This window comes from Bombus impatiens, unplaced genomic scaffold (assembly GCF_000188095.3).
Source record: "Bombus impatiens unplaced genomic scaffold, BIMP_2.2 scf_0969, whole genome shotgun sequence".
NCBI classification, from domain to species: domain Eukaryota; kingdom Metazoa; phylum Arthropoda; class Insecta; order Hymenoptera; family Apidae; genus Bombus; species Bombus impatiens.
In genome coordinates, this window is record NT_177388.1 from 16,599 (window position 1) to 37,558 (window position 20,960).

The 20,960-nt window shown below is 39.8% G+C and overlaps 1 protein-coding gene across 2 annotated transcripts in view; it reads right to left on the reverse strand.

The window, feature by feature from the left end:
• Positions 1-20,960, reverse strand: part of LOC100745795 (rho GTPase-activating protein 7) — a 356,581-nt gene that overhangs the window by 2,750 nt on the left and 332,871 nt on the right. For both annotated transcript variants that reach the window (XM_003493120.4, XM_012391197.3), the window contains 6 exons: positions 2,217-3,927; positions 1,692-2,029; positions 1,324-1,475; positions 762-1,043; positions 448-627; positions 1-137 (listed from right to left, as the gene is read on the reverse strand). In XM_003493120.4, the coding sequence (XP_003493168.1) occupies positions 23-137; positions 448-627; positions 762-1,043; positions 1,324-1,475; positions 1,692-2,029; positions 2,217-3,927 (2,778 nt within the window). In that variant the 3' untranslated portion in view covers positions 1-22. The remainder of the gene's footprint in view (positions 138-447; positions 628-761; positions 1,044-1,323; positions 1,476-1,691; positions 2,030-2,216; positions 3,928-20,960) is intronic.

The following is a 20,960-nucleotide window of genomic DNA, read 5'->3' on the forward strand; positions in this document are numbered from 1 at the left end:
TTCGTTGCACGGTTGCTTCCTCTCAGACTTTACTCTCAGGACCATCTGTTGTATGCTTGAAGGAGCTGCGAATTTTACTGAGGTGAAGGGCAGCGAGGTGGCCGTAGCTTTTGTTGTACCATTCTGGAGTGCGTCCTCTGTAAATAAAAATTAAGCACAATAGTATTAAGGATTATGATTTAAAATAATGTATGAATATAAAAATTGTAAAAAGGTTAATATGAACAGAAAATCAATATCTTTTATTTAAATTTAATGGTTAAAGTTGGGACTAACGCGATTTAAAGTATTTAAAACTATTAATCTACAAGGATATTGATCAATTGATATTCATCAATCAAAATATTGAATCGCCAATTCATAATTTTTCATATTTTTAGGGATTTGAAATTTTTTTACAGTGCATATAAAAAGATTATCGATTCCCAAAATCCAAAGAATACGTACTTTGTATCCACTCTGGAGAGATGCATAATCCGTGATTTACCGCTACCACAAGGTTCGATAAGATAGCGCGAGGCTAAAACAATACCACGTGTTCCACCAGGCATAACAGGAGCATCCGGATGTTCTACGGATGTTTCTACGATGACGCAGGCTCCTTTAGGGAGATCGTTACGCCAGGATCTGTACAATGCAACATTACATAATTTACAACTCGACCCTCACATTTTACACCTCTTATAAATCAGTCTTGCTATTTGTCACGTTCGGTTTCTCGATGCAATTGAATATCGTGCCTCTCAAACACGAATACACACCTTAGCACACAATAATCCCTAGCAGGAAGAGGACTCATGTTCCCAGTGGCGTATTGAAAGACCTCCACGTTGGTGTCCAGTTTATTGACCAGTCTGTACTTTAAAAGCTGAGGATCCCAGATATGCCTTTCTCTCAGAACACGATGGAGAAGCTCGTTCGGTGGTGCTTCCACCTCGGTTGACACTCGCCACAATCGGAGCGGATGTCCATCTCCGACCTTCTTGTATGCCATTTCCACTGTGCTATCAGCTGGATTGTGCACGGTGACCCATCCTCGACTTCTGTAAAAGAAGTATACATTATATAGCCAGCTACATGTATATAATATTTTTTCTAAATGAATAATTTTCGCTGAAATTGGATGAAAATTATAGAAGAATTCTAGGTAGAAAAATAACACCAGAACTTGTATCAAACAGTCTAAAATGAATGGTATATGAAAAAATACCAAATGCCAAAAAGTGTAAATGAAAGCATAACTTTTTTTAAAGAAGATTCATCATTATATTAATCATAAACAAAATTACGACAAAAGGGAAGATAAACTTCAAATGTACGTACTTCTCACGCGCCTCCTTCAATAAGGCCGTAGTGCAAGCGTAAAGATATCCTCTCCAATCCTGCTTAAGTTCGGATCCCAGCTCCTCTAAGGCGACCGGTACGCTTTCCTCCATGTAATTGAAATGACACTGCGTCAACATATCCGAGGAGACCTGATGCAACGAGAAACAGAGAAAAGGGGGTGAGATTAACTCGTATTTCCCTTCATGATTCGTGAGAACATATCCGAATAATACACACATATACATATGTATAAATATATATGTATATATATCTCAGATTCGAGCGCGATCACAATCGCCGTTTCGAGACGACGACGGATGACGCTCCTCTCGAACGACCTGGACGTTCGGCATCGAGCCACTCACCATGAATAATTCACGATGCATCTTGACCAGATACAGAAGACAGTCGTGAGCGGCTTTGTTTTCCGACAGTTCCCTCTGATCGGGAATGCCCACGGTCTTTCTCCTACGTGGCGATACGCTGCTCGACCTGTTGGTCACGTTCGTGTTACTGTGGTTGAAGTGGAACAGGCTCGGTGCCAGGCACACGGCCAGGTTCGAGGCTGTCATTTGGTTGTAGGGAGCGTTGCTCGCTACGTGGTTCAAGAAATCGAGCAGAGTCTCCAACGCCTCCCGATGCTCGTCTGGCAGAAGCAGCAGGACGCATTGCACTGCGTCCGGTCGCAGATCAACAGGTACATCTGTAACAATTATGGATACCTGTAATTACCTTTGTTGCCGGTTTTAATTTAGTTTACTAATAAGTCATTAGTTCAGAAGGCTTACGAGATTAAAGATGTATGGATATCAAGAGCGTTAAAGATTCTGTATTGGTCTCATTCTGTCATCGATATGGATACTGATATATAGATGTACATATATACTCACGTTGGAAGATGGCGATGAAGGTCTCGGATAACTTGTTGGTTAATAGCGCTTCCGGCAACTCCCTGAAATACTGCTTAACGAGATCAGCCACATCAAAGGCCTGCTGACCATCAAAATTAATGTTATCCCCGAGAGTCTCGGTCATCATTTTCAATTTCTGTATCCTCGATTTGACACCGCTCTTCCTAAAAATTCCAACTTGGTCGAGGGCGTTCGCTCTCAACCACCTCAACGCAATTTGAATACACTTTGGTAAAGCCTGGCCGGTTCGCTGCAGAGATAACAACAACGGTACCCCGAAGACTGTTTTATCCTTGTAATCAGGGGTCTTTATCTTCCTGATGAACTTTGGCAATTCCCAGTTCCAACCCGTACGATGAGTTGGACAGTATCTTTCCATGCAAGCGGTCAGTTTTAACAGAGCCAATTTCCTCAGTACCAAGAGTTGCCCGCAGGACATCGAGGCCATAGCTCGTGAACACAGAGGATCCAGCGGTTCAGGATACAGTGATCCCCTTTGAAAACTGTGCCACCTAACAACGGTACCCTTGTGCCTTGGAGAATCCTCTTCCTGATCCGAATCACGACTGGCTACTGTCGAACTGCTCTCTTGACTTCCAGCGAGTTCGGAACTCCTGGACCTCGACTTTTCTCTGTAAACCGTCACTTCCTTGGACAAGAGTTTACCCTCTCTGTACGGATCGTCGCGATGTCTGAAGCTCTTGTGCATTTTGTCTTCCCTCTTCAACGCGGCCACTTTGTCTTCCTTGTACCTTTCCTGACTTTGTCCCGACAACTTGTCCCTGTACCTTTGCGACTCCTTCCCAAGATTCAGGCTTCCTCCGCGACTATTTATGGGAGTTTTGGTCGGCGAATCCTTGGGACTTTGGGGATGGGCAGTCACGTACTCTAACACTTTAGCATGATTGCTGTTCGCGTCTCTGAAATACCTGTGTCGCCAACTGGTAGGTTGACACTCGGAGTCGCTGAGCGCGCCTTGATCCTCTCGGCCACGATGCAAGAACCTTCTCGCTCGATTCATCTTCGTGCGTGTCGGCGTAGGCGTCGGGCCACCTCCTTGTGACCCGTCCGAGCAATAACTCGACGAATCGTCGCCGAACGGACTAGGCGCGTTGGTCAGAGGCGACGGTGGAAGGTGATAAGGAGAAGCTGGTAACGTGACGGGTGATCCAGGCACGTGAAGCGGCGAACCTGGTAAAAGATCGTTGAAAGACACCGGCGCGGGTCCCGTAGGTGATACGTCCACGCAATTCAACTCTTTCATCTTTTGCTGCATCGACATCACGTCTAGAATTTGCGGGCCACTGATGACGATGCCGTCGCGGTTCTGGTGCTTTCGCCGTCGGGATTTCAACGACTCGACCCGCCTAAGGAAAGCTTTAGCTCCATCCCTCAGTCTCTCGGAGCCGGTTCTTCGAAATCTCGGGCCGATCTCATCGGGAAGCGTACCAGGTGGTAAGCTACTGTATCTGAGAGTGTCCAGCATCGTATCCTCGGCTTCCTCGGCTTCCAGTCGATCCTCCAACGAGTCCTCCTCGGATTGCAAGTTCTGCCCAGCAATCGCCTGTAACCTCTCGACGTTGGTTTGCGTCACGTCGCACACGCGGGACCAGCGTCTGGTTTTCTTCTCGAACGTCCAATTCTCGCTGAGGGCGCATTGTGTATCTTCGTCCGAATCATCGCCGCCACCCTGCAACGGTGTAAACGTATTGAGCGCGCGAAAATTAAGCGAGAGCGAATTTCAACGATGCCCTTAATTAAAAGGAAAGTTACGAAACGCGGCCTTAATCGCGCGTCTCATTTGCATAAGTAACAGTCATAAGCAAGAATTCTATCTCCGTCCATCTTCGACCATGCCTGACAGGTTTTGACATCAATAACGTACGATGCAACGATTCGTTTTGGGATTTATTAAAAGAACGCCAAGATCTACGTCTATATCAATAAATTTTGGATTACACGCGGCAATATGTGGTTACCTCGAAACTTGACCTTTTTTATACTATTACGGTAGTGGGGCTCGTGGAAGATTACAACGAGCTAATGACGTGATTCAGAGGAGACGTGACTCATGATACACTCCAGTCGACCATTGGAGAGTGTGGAGAAACGTTTCGTGCAAGATTAACGACTCGTAGCGAATGTTTAGCAGCCACCAGTGGCACTGGTTGATAATCAATTTGCGTTTGATGTAGCGACAAATTAAGGACCACCGTCGAGGACGCTATCGTGTCGTGTAATTAATTGTAGAAAGTGTTTCAAGCCCCATTGCTTTTACCTATGGTCTCTCGCAATCGGCTGTGACACCGTACGTAAGTTGTGGAAGATGAATGATTCTTCCGGCAGGCGTGAGAAGAAAAAAACCACGCCTTTATGTTACACCAGCTCTGCCATGAAAATACAGTTTTTTAAAGAACGAATCATTTCCATGCATTTTACACGTTTTCTGTTTTAACGTAGTATTACTTTGGTTTGAATACTCTTGAAATCTTGAATTTCTGACTTACATAACTGATATTTCACATCGGTTGTATATAATAACGAACTTAATAAGGCATCAATCGCATTTTGCCTTCCTTGTTTGTTCAGCAGCTAATTATATTAACTTCTTTTTTTTTACTATAATTGTTGTATTCGATATACTATAGAAGAAACGCAAAGAAGAGAAGAAGAGAAAGGAGAGTTACGTAATGTATGTGTTTGCAAATGTACGCAGCTCTCGAGTAAAACTTCATCTGAGCATAGACACCTTTAACAGTATTGTGTCACAATTATAATTTCTGCTAATTAAATTATTAGACCCAGCAAATTATCACCATACGATTACAGAATACACAAACGTCGCAATTTCTCTATTCGACTATTTCTTGATTTTGTATTTTACGGAACTGATACTGGTCAACTTACTATTGCAAAATCAACTCGATTTTTCCATTTGGTTAATTGCCAACTTCATGTTCTGTCGAATTTGAGAAACTATCCATTTTAGCCCGACAAACTATCGATTCTATGTTATAACTACAAAATCATCTCAAACTTTGTAAGTTCTTCATCAAACCTCGCCTCAATCCGATGTTCCTCTACTTTCCCACAATGCAACTCTGAATTACCATTTCACGCTTTATTATCAAGCGGACAAACGAGCCGAGAGACTAACGTGGGATTCGACGTCTGGAAGAGCCGGATCGGGGCCACAGATGACTAAACTGAAACGCTGTTCCTTCTGACGACCGTAGGCAAAGCCAGTCCGTTTTCTAACAATAAAGCCGACGCTCTGTTGCTCGTTACGAAACTTGACGCCTTTGTTGTTTCCACGTAGGGCATCGGCAGGGCTGCGAGAGTCAGTCGGGAGAGTGTGTGACCTTACGTGATCTTCGCCACATGACAATGGACCAAGTTTCACCTCGTGTCGCTTCGCACGGTTTCCATCGGTGGCATCGTGGCGTACAGCTAAACTCCTCTTTGCGCCGCTCGCTGTCCAGGAAGCGAGCATCACGACCTAACCATCTAGTGCCGCAATTTTTTTTCCATTCTATTTCATGGCGATGCATGAGGACATAATGGAAGCTATGCCTCTACGTTGGCGCACGCCGACGAATTCTCTTGCCGACGAAAACTTGGCCTCAAATGTGTCTAATCGCTGTCACGGATGTACCGTTTCCCTAGCTTTCATGAAATCGTTATTAATGAGTGGGAGGATCTTGAGTGTTAGAGAGAATGTGATGATTAATACATAGCTGCATTGAATTTTATTTTAGGACACCAAATGTTCTTCACAGATCTTTAGGTGTATTTTTTTAAAGTATTTGACGAGTAGAGAGTAATATAATTTCTGAATGTAGGCTCAAAAGCTAGTTTTCTTTTCAGAATTACGTTGGGTTTGGTATAGGTGGTTATATTCAAACAGTAGTAAATCAAGAATTTGCAATAGTGAAGTAGAAACTAGAAATTCTGGTGGAGAATAACTTTTCAGAATAAAACTTTTCATGTAATGCATATTGCTGTAAAATTACTGTATACGCGTATTGAACATTAAGAAAGACTTCTCCTGTGTATAATGAATTTTATAATGTTTATACTTTGATACTTGCAAATGAAAGCTGAATCGAAGCATAAATGTACGACAGTGGGAAAATAAACGACAGATTCGTGAATGTCGCTTATGAGAGACCAAATCACTCCGTAGAAAGCTTATCGCGTTTTAAAAGGATTGAACCTTAATGATTGCGGTGCAAGGAATAGACGAAGAGTATTTATGGATATTTACGTTAGCAGCTTAACGCTGTACAATCTGTTCTTTTTCCTCGGGGTGTAACGTTATTACGGTGATAAATTTTAATCGTAAACGCCATGCCGAGCAGTGAGATCGTTAAACGAAATTACCAGAGCATTCGAGGAAAGGGAAACGCGTAAAATGACATGCAAAGTGTTCCCTCTTTCCTTCTTCTTTTTTTCCTCCTCCTCGTCTTCTTTTTTTTTTATTCTTCATCGATGAACGTTACGAAGTCAGACAACAGGGCCATTTGATTATACGAGAAAATAATCAACGTGCTCAAATGTGGGCCATGGTTAAAAATACCCGGCATTGCAGAAATGGGATATCCGTTAAGAATAAACGGACTCCCGACCGGAATAGATTTTTCGAATCTTAGATGTCTCTTCAGACATTCACCATTCGATCACTCATTCTAACAGAAGCTATAATTTCCTGTCGCTGCATTAGAAGAAAAATTTAGGTGATACTAAAAGTCCGTTAGAATTTCGTTACGAACGACAACCTTGACACTTACAAGATCGTATATTATATCCTAAATACACACTTCTTAAATTAATCAAAAAAAAAAATATATATATATATAGGATTTGTTTATAGAAAGATTCCTATGAATTACAAACTGGCTTAAGATAGTACTGTTTTTAACACAGTGTTTCTTTTTTTATGCTATGCTATATCCGAATATAATCAACATTCCACTACATTATGTATATTTTACTAGCGTGTATAGGGACAGCGTGTTGTAAAATTAAAATCAAAGAATTTAAGGGCTTCTAGTATATAGTACTCATCAAGGGGAATGAAGAATGTTGAGTAAACGTAAGTTCTAAATTCAGTGCTGTTGGTATAAAATGTAATTTTCTTTCTCCTTATAGGGGTAGCTAATGAATTTCATTTACTCGCCCATAAGACATAACGTAGTTGAATTGCAATATTAAATGAAAAATGCAGTATATGTCAGACAATATGGAACAAGGTGGGAATGTTGAAAAATACACATCCGTTGATTCACATAATTTACATATTACAGTCTTGTAAATTATGTTCCATGCCTTTCTATGATTTTTTGCTGATATTAGATATTCCTATCTTAATTTTTTTCAATTGACGTACTGGCAATCCCTGAGTAAGGCGGTTGATTGGTTTCATGTTATTTATGCAAATATGATCATTATGTCCCATGTTATTCTTTATCACCAATATACACCTAATATATTATTCAAGCACATATTTCTAAATCTATTTCTTTATTCATATCCAATATATTCCCACGAGACGTAACTAATTCACTTACAAATACACAATTTTATACTTCATTACAAAAGCTTGATTCCTCTATTTATATCTATATCTAAATAGCTCGAATAATTGATTCTATATTCTACACTCTTTTTACGACGCACCCTAAATCCTTAACGTCTTAAACGCATACTTTCTGACCGTATATATTTCTTGAACGAAATTATCGAGAAGCGACGGTTGACGAGCAGTAATTCTTGTGAGACGGAGAAGAAAGTGTCTCGAGGTACACCCCGTTGTCCGACTGGTCCGAACGAAGGGAACCTTATCCTCAAGGAGAAGCGGGCAAGTCGAGTCGGAGGAGACGGGGAAGCCGCGTTTCGCGTACGATTATCAGCGATCCGCCACTTATACTTCTCTTACATATCTGCATTTCCGTTCCGGCGTGTTACCGCACGACGTGACGATTCTCGTACGTGAGTTATTTCCGCGCGGGTTCGTGCTGACCAACGAGCCGTGTCGCCCCACGTTGCTACGACGTCACTTCCGTCTAGGCAGGTTGAACAAACCCTGGTGTTTTATGCGTGACAATGGCTCGGGAATGGACTCGTAAAACGAACAGTGTTTCGTGCGAGTTTTATGGGCTTCTACTATTTATTCTGCGCGAATGTTAGTTTATCCTTCTTTTTTAACTGCCGGTTACGTGTGTCTACTATCTAGAGAGAATAAAATTTCCCTCTCCCCTTCTCCAATAGGACGCACGTTCTTATTATTTTTAGAGTCGATCGAAGTCTTCAGATTCGATTTACGCGCCAACTGTGATTTTTCAATTTACGATAGAATTGCTTGCTCTGAGGATCGATATTTGAATATCAGTTATGTGACATAATTCGTAAAGATTCTGTGATGATTCTGTATTCTTATAACTCAAATTCCAACTCTGATAATCCAAGAAGTATATATGGGATTAAACCAAGCACACGTCCAATCTACCGTAATATCGGAGCAACTTACATCTAATCTCCACGTCAAATCTCTAACAGTTAAAGTTCCTTCATAAACAGTATAAACTTTGCCACAGGATATGAAGACAATTAAACTTGTAGAAGCCGTAAACAATCGTTCAACGTACTCATCCGATTAAAATTCGTACTATGCATACTTCGCGTGCTTCCTAAATTACCAAGCTGGCAACTCGAACGAATAAAAATCGCACAACGTTCATTGCACTCCGAATTTAGAATACGATGACGGTACAATGACCCAGATCGCCGTTCTCGCTTGTTAAAAGGACCCTTGGCACATTAGTCGTAGCCCTCTCGCGTTAAGTATCAATTAAACGTTGCCTCGCTCCCGATCTCGTCGTCCCCTGAAATTGGTCCGCCAGACCAATGGATCGCTTCCTCTAAATCGATAATATATTTCTGGTCGCTGGAGAACGCGTATGAGAAACCCGTACAAAATCATATATTTAACCCTGCTACGTTCTTCCAATCATTTTCGATCCAATTACGTTGCATTAATGTTGACAGGTATCTTAGGTTTACGAAAAAAAAAAAAGAAAAAGTAGTTATAGATGTATACAATTCCTCGTTTCAACTTTATGTTACACACCATTAACATTTTTGAAATATTTTTTATTATAAACTGAAGGATCGTAATAACGCTAATGCTTTCAGTCTATAACTTTTCAATTTATACAAAAGATTGTGTAATTAAAATTATGTTTATTAAATGCCTTCATAATGAACGTAACTAAATGAAAGTAACTAAAATAGAATTTAAAAGTTGAAATATAGTACCCACATTAGTAATAAAACAAAATCACTTGTTTTTTCCATTTTGGCCCATGCTGCCCCGTCATAATTGTATACACGGCTTTATCCTGTTATATGATCTTGTACGAATGTCTCCTACCTTCTTCTCGTTTTCCTTAGTTTCTAACTCGAGTATATGTCAGTTGCTGCATTCTCGTTACGGGCCAACCGGAAAGAGATTAAGTTAAAGTAGAAGATAGAAAGAGGCTGAGTTTCAACCGCGAAAAATATCGCGTGCGAATGTTGGTCTTCATTAAAAATTCTTTTATCTGCGGTCTGATATGTTGGGTCTTTAAAAGGCCGCGCGCTTGTGTCACTTGAGAGTACGTAGTCAAAGTAGGATTCTGACACGAGGAACGAGATAATGTAATATCTGATGTGATGTGACTGCGGGAATAAATGATTTGAGAGATGAATAAGTTAGTTACGGAGGAGTTGCTGTAGATGGAAAGTTGGTTGTAGTTTGAAAATATTCCTGAATGGTGTTATTCAATCTGGAGAGACCCTGGAGTTCTTTAATGACGTTGTTGAATGGATTCTTTACGTTACGCTATCTCTTTTTTATCGCGAACATTAAATAAATTTATCTTGAATATCGATAAAAATGTATATGTCCGACATATTAACCCTTATAGAAACAAAATGTTTGTCTTCGCCCACTATCATTAACAGAAATACGCTTTTTCTAAAGATCTTGTAAAGAAAATACAACGCATTAAAAATTAAGCCCAGTTTATATCTTCCTAAAATACAATACAGCATATACTCTACATGAAATACAAATGAGTCAATTGTTTTTATGATAATCATTCTTCAAAACGATTTATAGAACTTCACATAAAATAAAGGAAGCGCATTTCAAAGTATTTTACCAATGAATTTTAAACCGTCCATTGAAAAATACATCACGAATCCCTTTTCGGCTCCACCATACACGTTCAGTACCAAACAAAATACTTAATGAAATCTTTTCCGCAATCGAATGGGCCGCTTACAGTCGAATCGAAGAAAGAACGTTTGGGACAGGTAGGGGTTGAAAGGAGTATCAGCATTTTAAATCATGACGTCCAGAACGATGTATCATCCGGTAGGATGGAAGGAGGAGGACAAGCGAGTTGGTGAATTCGCACAGTGTCTCCTCGGTAGAAACAAGAGCGAGCCGAACGAATTGTGAGAACAAAAACGGCGTACGCTTCTCACGAGCCTCATCGATTCTGCCCAGTTGAAATCCTCCCAGTTCGAAAGTATGGTATCGTTTGTACGAGGGGGATACCTCGATCTCTCGACCAGCCAAAGAAATAGAGGAGAACGACATTCCATGGATTTCCATCGCGGTTGCTCTCCGCTCGCCAGGCCGCGGATTTCTTCATTGACAATCGTGATTCAGTAACGAGCCTCCGGGAATCGTACGGTTCGCGAAGCTTTCTTTTCCCTTTTTCCGTCAGCTTCGTGTCGATTCACGGGACGAACGACAAAGACGATCGTCTCGAGTCGTGGCAATTAACCACCTCACGAACCAGATCTGGTTCCCTGGATTTCCAGCCTCGACGACGACCTCTTTTTGCCCACGGATTTGTCCCTAGCTGACCGAGCTTTTCGTTATTTCTCACCGACATATCGTTACCAATAACCATTTCCGCTCCATTTTCTAACAAGGTCAACGATGAATGGATAGATTCACGACGGATAGATAGACGCGCGACGTTTCGACACATACACGTGTCTTTTGACGTTGATGCTAGCTTACGTACATTCGATTACGATACTAGACTTCCTGTCATTTCCCAATCCACCGGCGTCAACTTTGAAAAGTTTTTACATTCTTGGCTTATTCGTCGTGGGAGATTCTTCGATAATACTGGGTTTTAGATAGATGTTGTCGATCTCTATGTATGCTCTGCAAAGTATGTTTCCGTAAGAGTGTTTCTATTGAAGTTTAAAAGAGTTGGTTGAGTAGATTTTGGAGATAAGCCAAGAAGTATTTAAGTGTGGGATAATTTTGTAAAATATTTTAGGATGAAGTAGATACTGTAATGAGTTCGTATTAATTGGCTTTGGCTAATTTAAGTAGATTACGTTGGTACGTTAAAAATAAAATGAAGAACTTCAATCAACTGAGTGCGGTAAAAAATTGGCAAGAGAAAAGGGGTTCAAAGCGGAAATCTTGGCATAGTATAAAAGCGACTTTGAAAACCACTTAATCTGATGCCATTAATTGCCGCCACGGTATAGTTGTCCTCGCCTACTTCTCGCGCATCCGGTACCATTCTCGCACAACAAGCAGTTGCGTCAATCCGAGAATACTTTTACGAGATGCGAATTCCATTCCACGTGAAGGATATCATTCATTATACAAACTGCCTGACGCGATGTTTCCACTCTCGGCCAAAGAATCTGACAAGCTTCGCCTACGTTCGCGTTTCGAGTAAAAAAAGTACAGGATAAACTGAGAACTAAGATAGAAATTTAAAAAAAGACACTTTAAATATATGAAAATATATTTATAGAAGACTAAATCTATAGCTATTAATATAGCTTCCGCAATTAAAAAGGTTTCGTGCTATTGCTATTAATTAACTTCCGCAATTAAAAAAATTCTACGCTATCGCTATTAATTAGTTTCCGCAAATTTAAAAAAATTCCATATTCGTGGCATATTTTCACATGCTTTAACAACTTCCGCGCGTTCTTAAAATCTTCAAACTTTTCCCTGAATCATTTTACAAAAATAAATATTAAAATATGAATAAAAAGTGAGTTTCTAAAAAAGAAATAATCAAGTTTGTAACATGCTATGTTACAAACAGAACATCAGCTTTTGGCTGGTCGATTAACTGCACATAAGAAGCTTTAATCGATCGTCGTGATCGAATATTCGAATCTTCTTCGAAGTATTATGGTAATTCATTGAAAATGCAAATCGATCGTCGAGTTAACACGTAATTCCTAATTTCTGTTGAACAATTACAGATTTACGACTCGACTATCAGGTTCGAAACAATTTAAAAGAGATACCCTTAAATATTTAATTTAAAACAATTAAACGAAATCGAATATCATATAAATTAAATATCGATAAAATCCTCATTGGAAGAGGTAATACAATGAAGTAAGAATACAAATTGATTATATCAAAATCATTAAGAGGACAAAGATACAATTTACAATGAATTCGAAATAAAATTATCAAAACTAAAACATAATTGTCGAATAACTTTTGACGAGCACAAATTTATTGTTTATATATTCGCAATGAATAGGAGTAAAAGCTGAATATCCTATAGCACTGAAAACGGAAAACCGCTTTATCGTACGATTTCACCCTCAAAGCTTTAATCAACCTCGCGAGAGCTAGCCATTCATTCAAGAGCCATCGTTGCACGTTAATGAACTGGCGTCCGATCTTAGACCGCCTTCGCAAGAACTAAATCCTCATTTACTAGATCTAGATCTCGAGCTTGATCGACAGATCGGGCCCGATTGTCGATCCTTTCTCTCCTTCGCTCCTATTTTACTCGACGTCGATTTCCATCTGTCCCTGTGGCGGTTAGTTCGCTCCTCGTAAATAGCAGACGCTTTTACGTTAATCGTCCTCTCAACCATAAGCGAAGAAGCAACTTCCAAGCAAGCAACAGTGTCCGTGTGAAACGTGTTAGACTATCGGGATGCAAATTTTCCCTGATATCAGCGAATGAGTTTGCTAATTTAGACGGTTATCCGCTAATACAAAATTCCAACGCCGCTACAGCGCTGGGCTGTTTTATTAACGAAAATAGAAAGGAGCCTCTGGTATCGTCGACATGCAACTAGCACTCTGTGTTAAACCAACCGATAACACAGCCACGAATTAAAGGAATACGTATGTGTTTTGTCTTTTGAACAGAATAAAATAGAGTTACTTGAGTCAAGCAAGTAATTTGTTTTGTGATTCGTTAAATTCTGTTATAAAACAAACTGCTTACCTCTTCATTAGTGACGTGGTAAACAATGAAATATCTGGTATGCATTTACATCTCGATGGCCATAGATTTCTACGGTGATATGATATGTTCTACCCATCAAAAGGAAATAAATTCGTTCAATGTTAATATTTCCAATCGTAATTATCATTATCCAATAACGCGTATATATTACTTTTTTTTTGGAAGTTTATTTTATTAGTGCTTCTATAGTACTTCCTCGCTGGCTGAAGTAACACTACCACAGAGTTATTCGAATCATCTTCCGTTTCTTATATTTTTTCTTGTTGTGTCTAAAATATTTTCTCATTTTTTCATTATCATACTCATATTACAATGTACAAAGTTCAAGATTGAATTTTAAGACAACTCAAGTAACCTTATCTTATTATACCCTTAAATTCAATTAGAACTAAATTTCTTATTTGAATTTCATCCGTCTTGCAGATCGACCTCACCTTTTGATGTGGGTGGAGTTAGTTATGTTTCCGTTCACGGAACGTATCGTACATTTTATTACTGCCCTTTCCTTTATTATTCTCGCTAGCGGGCGTTTTGTTATACTCGTGTATCTATATAGTTTAACGAGAGAACTTGTTTGATTTGCTCCAATTAAGATTCAGTTTAAATCTTTGCGGAATTAATTGCACCGCAAATAACGCGCGGGTTTTCGGTCTGCATTTACCAAGAATGCTGAAAAGAACGCTTGCGGCAAATATGAGAACGCTGACACGCGATGAAAACTAAATACCTACCCGATGAAACGTTTCGAATTTCTACATATATCGGATATTTGTGTCTGCCGATGCATTTTTCACAAATTCGATATTGATTTTTCATTAATCAATTTATTAACAAAGTGAATAAAACAACTAAATAAATAAACATGTTCGATCAGGCCTGATTATAATCGGATCAATATCGACAAGTATTAAACAAGGCATAATTTCCAAAAAGAACTTGTTTACTCGCCGAGCGAACTAGAATATACTGAGAATCGATTCTATTTGTATGTTTTCCGTCGAAATTAATTCCCGTATTTGCAAGTATCTCGTTTAAATTAAAAATCAAAATATAAAATTCCAAGTCCTCGAAATTTCTCAAAAAGTACATTGAACTACTCGAACTATTCATTTAAATTTGCTATGGTTTTCACATGGTTTGTAAATCAACTGTTTTCTTCTTTGTCATATAAGAACAAATTTCTCAATTAAGGGCTCAATGTTGAAGAACATGTGGAAAAATCATGATAAGTTCATTCTTATTAATTCTTTTATTTCAATGTCTTACTGGTTAATCACTTACTGGTTGAGATAGTTACTTGATAATCTGTAAAATTTTTTAAACTATCAAAAACATATTTAAGATTGTCTTGTTCGGTAATGTATGGAAATATATATCTAATTCAAACTGAATGAAGATATGTTATTAATGTAAGATTAACAGAGAATGTACTGAATTTTAAAAATCCTTTCCTGTAAAATTCGAAAAATGTGATTTATCAAATTTTTCCCCTGTGATAATGGGCAAGGCGACTTTGGAGTTGAAAATTCATCGGGCACGTCGAGTTTCGAGTTCCCCATCCCTGTTGGCGCATGATGGCGGGTCGAGTTCCGGTTCCACGGCCGTGGTACACGTATTATATACACGGGAAACGTGGTCGCTGTGCCAAGGCGCTCGGCCGGCGACGCGACGCCACGCTGTCTGGCGTACACGTTTCTCGGGCCTCGAGAGCTCTTTCACAACTCTCTCACGGTGAAATCATTTCGCGGTGCCCGTCGTTCCGCCCGAGGCTATGCGTGACACTTGTTTACCACGCAGCAGAGCAGAGCCGGGATAGCCAAAACGGAAGAGAGACCGCGACACTTATCCCATCGCGGAATCCGCGTCAGGGAAAGCTGAACCGTTTGCGCCTTTTTCCAAGCATTTCCAATTCACCTCGAACAGATTGAATGTAAATGGGAATTAACGAGACTCCGTTGTGACTCTACCAACCGGCCATTATTTAATTTTCGCGCCGTTTTGGAGAGAAATTTCCTCGGGCCACCTTGTTCGGCTAGAAATTAATCGCGCGAGCTGTGAATAGTGGCGTGTTTGATTCTGGAATGCTTGAATGGAGGCTCTGGTAGCTGGTCTAGGCGAGATTTTCCCGGCTGATATTTTAGGTTTATGTAATAGCTCTGGAAGTATAGGTTGCGGGGTAATGAACTATCGTTTCTTGCGAATTAATGCTTTAACGCTCGTGACACCTTGATGGATTGTTATTTAATTTCCTAAGAGGTCGCTAAATTTTAGGTAAATATTTTCTCTCTTTAGATTATTATTAAATTGCGATTTTTATTTGCTAATGTAATCTTAAATGCAAATGAGAGTCTACAGTTTATAATTGTTACACTATTTTATAAATATTTGGAAAATTATATCAGAAACTATTTTTTGAATAAATCTTCTATTTTTGTATACCTAATAAGAAATTAAATACGTAAAATCTTCAGCTACATAGTATTACACGAAGAAGGCTAATACAGGTAATGTCTTATTCCGTATGAAGAAATTTCCAAGGTCCTCCTTTTGATTTATATAAATGGAAAGTATTACACTGTTCGCTTAAAGAATGTCTGACTTGTTATTCTCGATTGAGCGATCCTTCGATCTTACAAGACAGTTTTTAAAAATATCAGTCATAACGTCGAGCCAATAATTGTCGTACAACAGATGGAACAAGATAGGCCTTCCTTTATTAAGCAATCTTGAATTTTACATGTCAGTTTTCGAAGTAATGCCTCTGCGTGTTTGATTGAAACGTAGGATCTTCGACGTTCACTTTCGAGTGCAGTCAAGAAAGAGATAGAAAGATCAAGATTGTTATCCTTGTTTCCAAAGTACTAGTACGTGCATACAACCTCTCTAAACATCCAATATTGCGCAACGCGAACAAACCGACGCGAAGTAAACTTTGGAATTTTTCAACGCAGAATGCAATTAACACTCCCTGTTTTTTTCATTCTAATGAACGCAGACCACCACGTTGAAAAGACTACCTGCCACGCCATTAACATAGCGTGAAAAATTCCACTGTGAAATTGCTCAAACCACGTTGCAGTTCCTCGAATTCCACCGAGATACCATCGAGATCGTTATCGAACCTTGAAATATCGGTGATTTCGTACACGCGGTCCTCTACACTTGCATACGACATTTACACACTACTCTATACTTGCATACGACACTTACACTCTAAGACGACTACTCTATATTCGCACATTAAATTTACACACAGAAGACATATTTACATTTACGCATTAAAAAAGTGGAACCAGGGCACACAGTTGTTTCACCTACTGAATATCGTAACAAATAATATACTTTTGACATTTTATATATTATATACATTCTATGGATTTTTGAATGCACAAAAATCTACAGTCAGTTACAAGCAATATTCGCATGAAAATTATAGAGTAGCCATTGAAGTTATAAAAGTTGCAAACATCATTCAGGTACTGTCTGCCAACGCATTTGCTAGTGAGTACGTGCTTTTACATTCACATATTACTTCGTGCTCACATATTACGCTTACATACCACACCACTCTTCACTGGAAGGTCGCGCAGATGTAACGAACGGACGTCGTACGTTACCTGCCGGCAGGACAACCTGGAACGAATGCGAAAATCGTCGCGGCGAGTTACTTAACCGAGCACCACGATCGCGACTCGATAAAATCCCGCTCGTACGAAACGAGCACGCTTATCGGTACATAGCGCGCAACACGGGGATCGCGATAGCGAAAACGATAGTCTAACAGTGAGGTAGCACCTGCGGAAAATCACATCAGACCGGGACCGATAAACCGTAGAGGTCAGCCGTTGTGCTCGATAAAACGTCGATCGATTGCGTCCTAGCGAATCGCCAATAAGTCGACAACTTTATTCGACATCGGTTATCGGGGCCAACGATGCCAGCTCCTTTTAAATGTTCTTCTAAACGTGTACTTATACATTTTAACGCGACTCCATTGTTAGTCTCCAGCTTGGAGCTGAAGAGCTATGCAATACAGGTCGCTTAAATTCCAATAAATCCAGGATCCGGATTATAATCTTCGCGGAACAGGTAGTGATTTTGTTCTAAAAATATAAAACTAGTCTCGTCACAAAGGCAGATCTATCGAGAACAAGTGACAAAGATATAATATTTTTCACTTACTCCCATCGTGTCTATTCACTTTGTTAATAGTAGGCTGCAGGCGTTAATGCAAATTTGGATGTTTGGATATATCATTAAAAATATAGAACCTACATAGAATCCATATACTTTGCTTTAGATATTTTGGATATTTTCGTATATTACATTCATTCTATATATTGTTATATATTTAGATTTTTCATAAATGCATAAACAGTCGCTTAGATTTGGATTACATGTAGCTTTGAAATGAGTTTCAAAGAAATTAAAATATTTATTACACTGCGTATTTATCCTCCTACGATGGATGAACTTATGGAAGTAAATCATACGTTTCTTGAAAATTGAATGGTGTACCTACTCATATAGTGAAATTAAGAAATTAATAAAAAGCGAAGTTGATCAGTTTTGCTTATGCGAGGTTCACATAGCAGAAATCGTAGATCGGCAACTGAAACTGCTGTCGGTGTTGGTGTTTGGATCAGCGTGAGATTGGTAAGACGCCGAGAAATATCGTGTGACTTGTTGCGTGTACGTGTCAAACGGTCGAAAGGATATAACAGGTTTAACTTAATTTCGTGAAAATATCGCATTGGCTTATCTGAGTGTGCCAGCGGCATTCTTGATGCCCGTGGTGCCTGCACCGATTGCACGGTATTAAAACGGTGGCCGAGCAAACGGTTCTCTCCCGTGGTCGGGTTGATTTAAGTAAAACCACGTATCGCGGTCTTCATCTCGGTGTGACTTACGCTAATTGGCTTCTGAACGGTCCGATGGAAATTTATGGTAATACGCTGGCTCGCCCGCGAGCACGCTAACGATACCACACGGTTCTATATTCTGTTGCTGCTCTCGCACGCCAAGTTTCATCGTCGGCTCGACCGCCTGTACGAAGGATGCCCAACTGCGTACAGAGAGCGTCATCCCTGATAACCGTACTGCAGCTAAATAAAGCAGAGATATGATAGGCTCAGTGGTAAGTGGCCGCGAAAACTTGAACGTATTACACGTCTCTGTTTGCGAAGATCTGCCTCTGTTTTGTTTGGGATCTTATCGGTGGATATGTTATAGACTTGAGATTTTAGAGATTCGAGTATAATATGACAATAATGTAAGGAACTAAATTATTCGTACTTCGATGCAATTTGATTAATCAATCTGCTAGTAATTACATTAATACAATTTTGTTCCCTAAATCTTGGTGAATTTGCACATATTCAGCGTACTGTACCTCTATATGGTCGACTGCTGTGTTGGAATTATAGATTTAAAAAAACATATTTTCATTACATTCTATTTACATAACAACCAAGCTTGTCGTTTCAAAAGCTTGCCTAAAAAGTAAAGGATCATATACGAAGATCCGTTGTACCTTTGACAGTCGATCAGCGAGGCTTTCTCCAAAGAAAGAACTCAGACAACATTTCTCGAACTCGAATACCCGTGACACGATATCGTAAACGATGATTGTGAACAAGAAACGCGACGTGGAGAAAACGACCCTCTCATCTTGACACGAAAACATCGATCAACCGATTGTCAACTACGAATCCAACGTGTTAAAACGAACCAATACAATACAAAACCAATATCTGAAACGCATACACTGGTCGTAACAGGATAAAACGAACAGAAGGCAACTTAACGTAAAGTAGGCGAAGAATATTTTCAAGTTCAACGACCTAAGAAAAACTGGTGGCGGAAAATTGGCGCCGGAAACATCGGTGAACGATCGAATTATGTATGACGCGAAAAGATAATTTAAATTTCCAACTGTGTGAAATCCCGTGATCGCGTTGCGTACAGGTGCGAACTTGTGCAACGGACTACTAAAAACTAGATCCAACGAGCTGCGTCCCCGCGGATCGTTATAACGGTCTGCCATAGAAATGCGTATATATGTCCTCACGCGACCGCGGGACATTTATATCACGTTAATGACCGTTTCCAGCCGGACAATATGTCACATCGTGGCAAGAACATGTTATAGCTCCAGTTAGCTACCTACTTTTGACGAGGTTCGTCTTGAAAATTTTGAGTAACGAGCGAACCAAGATGCTTTCCAACGGAAAAACGACGCAAGACGAAAGATGAAACGCTTTCAACGGTTCCTTTCGAACTCGGGTTCGTTTAATCGGGTGTTTAATCGGGTGATATAATCAAGCTAAGAAAGTTTCGAACGTACGATAAGTGTGCGCTCGTTCGCACGAAACGCGTTCGCAATTAGAGGAAGAACGTATAATTACTAGGAAAGCGATCTTGATCGAGATGGTGATTGGTTCGATCTGGGAAATCGGAAATTATTTCCTGCTACGATTTCATTTTTTTAAGTAAGACGAGAGTTGTTGAATTTCCAGGAAAGGAAGTGGATCTTGTAAGGGGATAATTTTGTTGGATATTCATGGCGTTAATTTTATGATCGACGATCTGTCGATAATTATACGACGAACTGTGTCAAATTTCCTGTAGATAATTATTTATTTAATAAGCTATCTTGATGTATCCTCCGTGGAAAGTTGGACTCCAGAACGAATTTATTACGATGGGAATAAGATAAGTATTTTTTATTTCTTTGGGAAAAATAATATATGTATAATATGTATGTATTTATATGTATAATATGTATTTATACAAGTGGATATCAAGGCTGACTGTTTGTGGAAGGATTTTATTTGAAAGGAGTATTCAAGGAATCTTTTGAATTGAAAAAGAATTGTGAGTTATAGAAGGAACAAGCAATCAAAAGACCTAAAACAATAAACCTGTCTTCATAAACATTCCACCTCCACAACAAAATTGTTAGCAAATCAAAAGTTACATCTTCAGACACTATATAAGGTTATCATACATTTGAAAACAATCAACATAACCATCATCCTTTGAATTCTCTGACGGCGTTGAATCGATTTCCATTTACCTAAACACGAAGGATTAACTGGGAGGATGGTGAGATCTATAACTCCAGAGAAACGATCCGCAAAAGCGGCGCCTTATGTCGAGGACGAAAGCTCGGTTGAGAGGAGGCGGAGAGAGGAACGAGGCGGTTCTCTGTCGTGGTCGGTCCTCGAGGCAGGTTGACAGGCGCAACAGCAGCCGACATTCCTTCGTCAATCGGGTAAACCGGTTGCCATAAATTCGCGCGAACGAACGCGACTGTCCTGTGGCCCGTTTCAGCATTTTCTGCCGGCGATACCAGTATCCGCTTGCCTGAGTACTTTTTCTCCTAGTACGGCGGGGACGCTGTTTC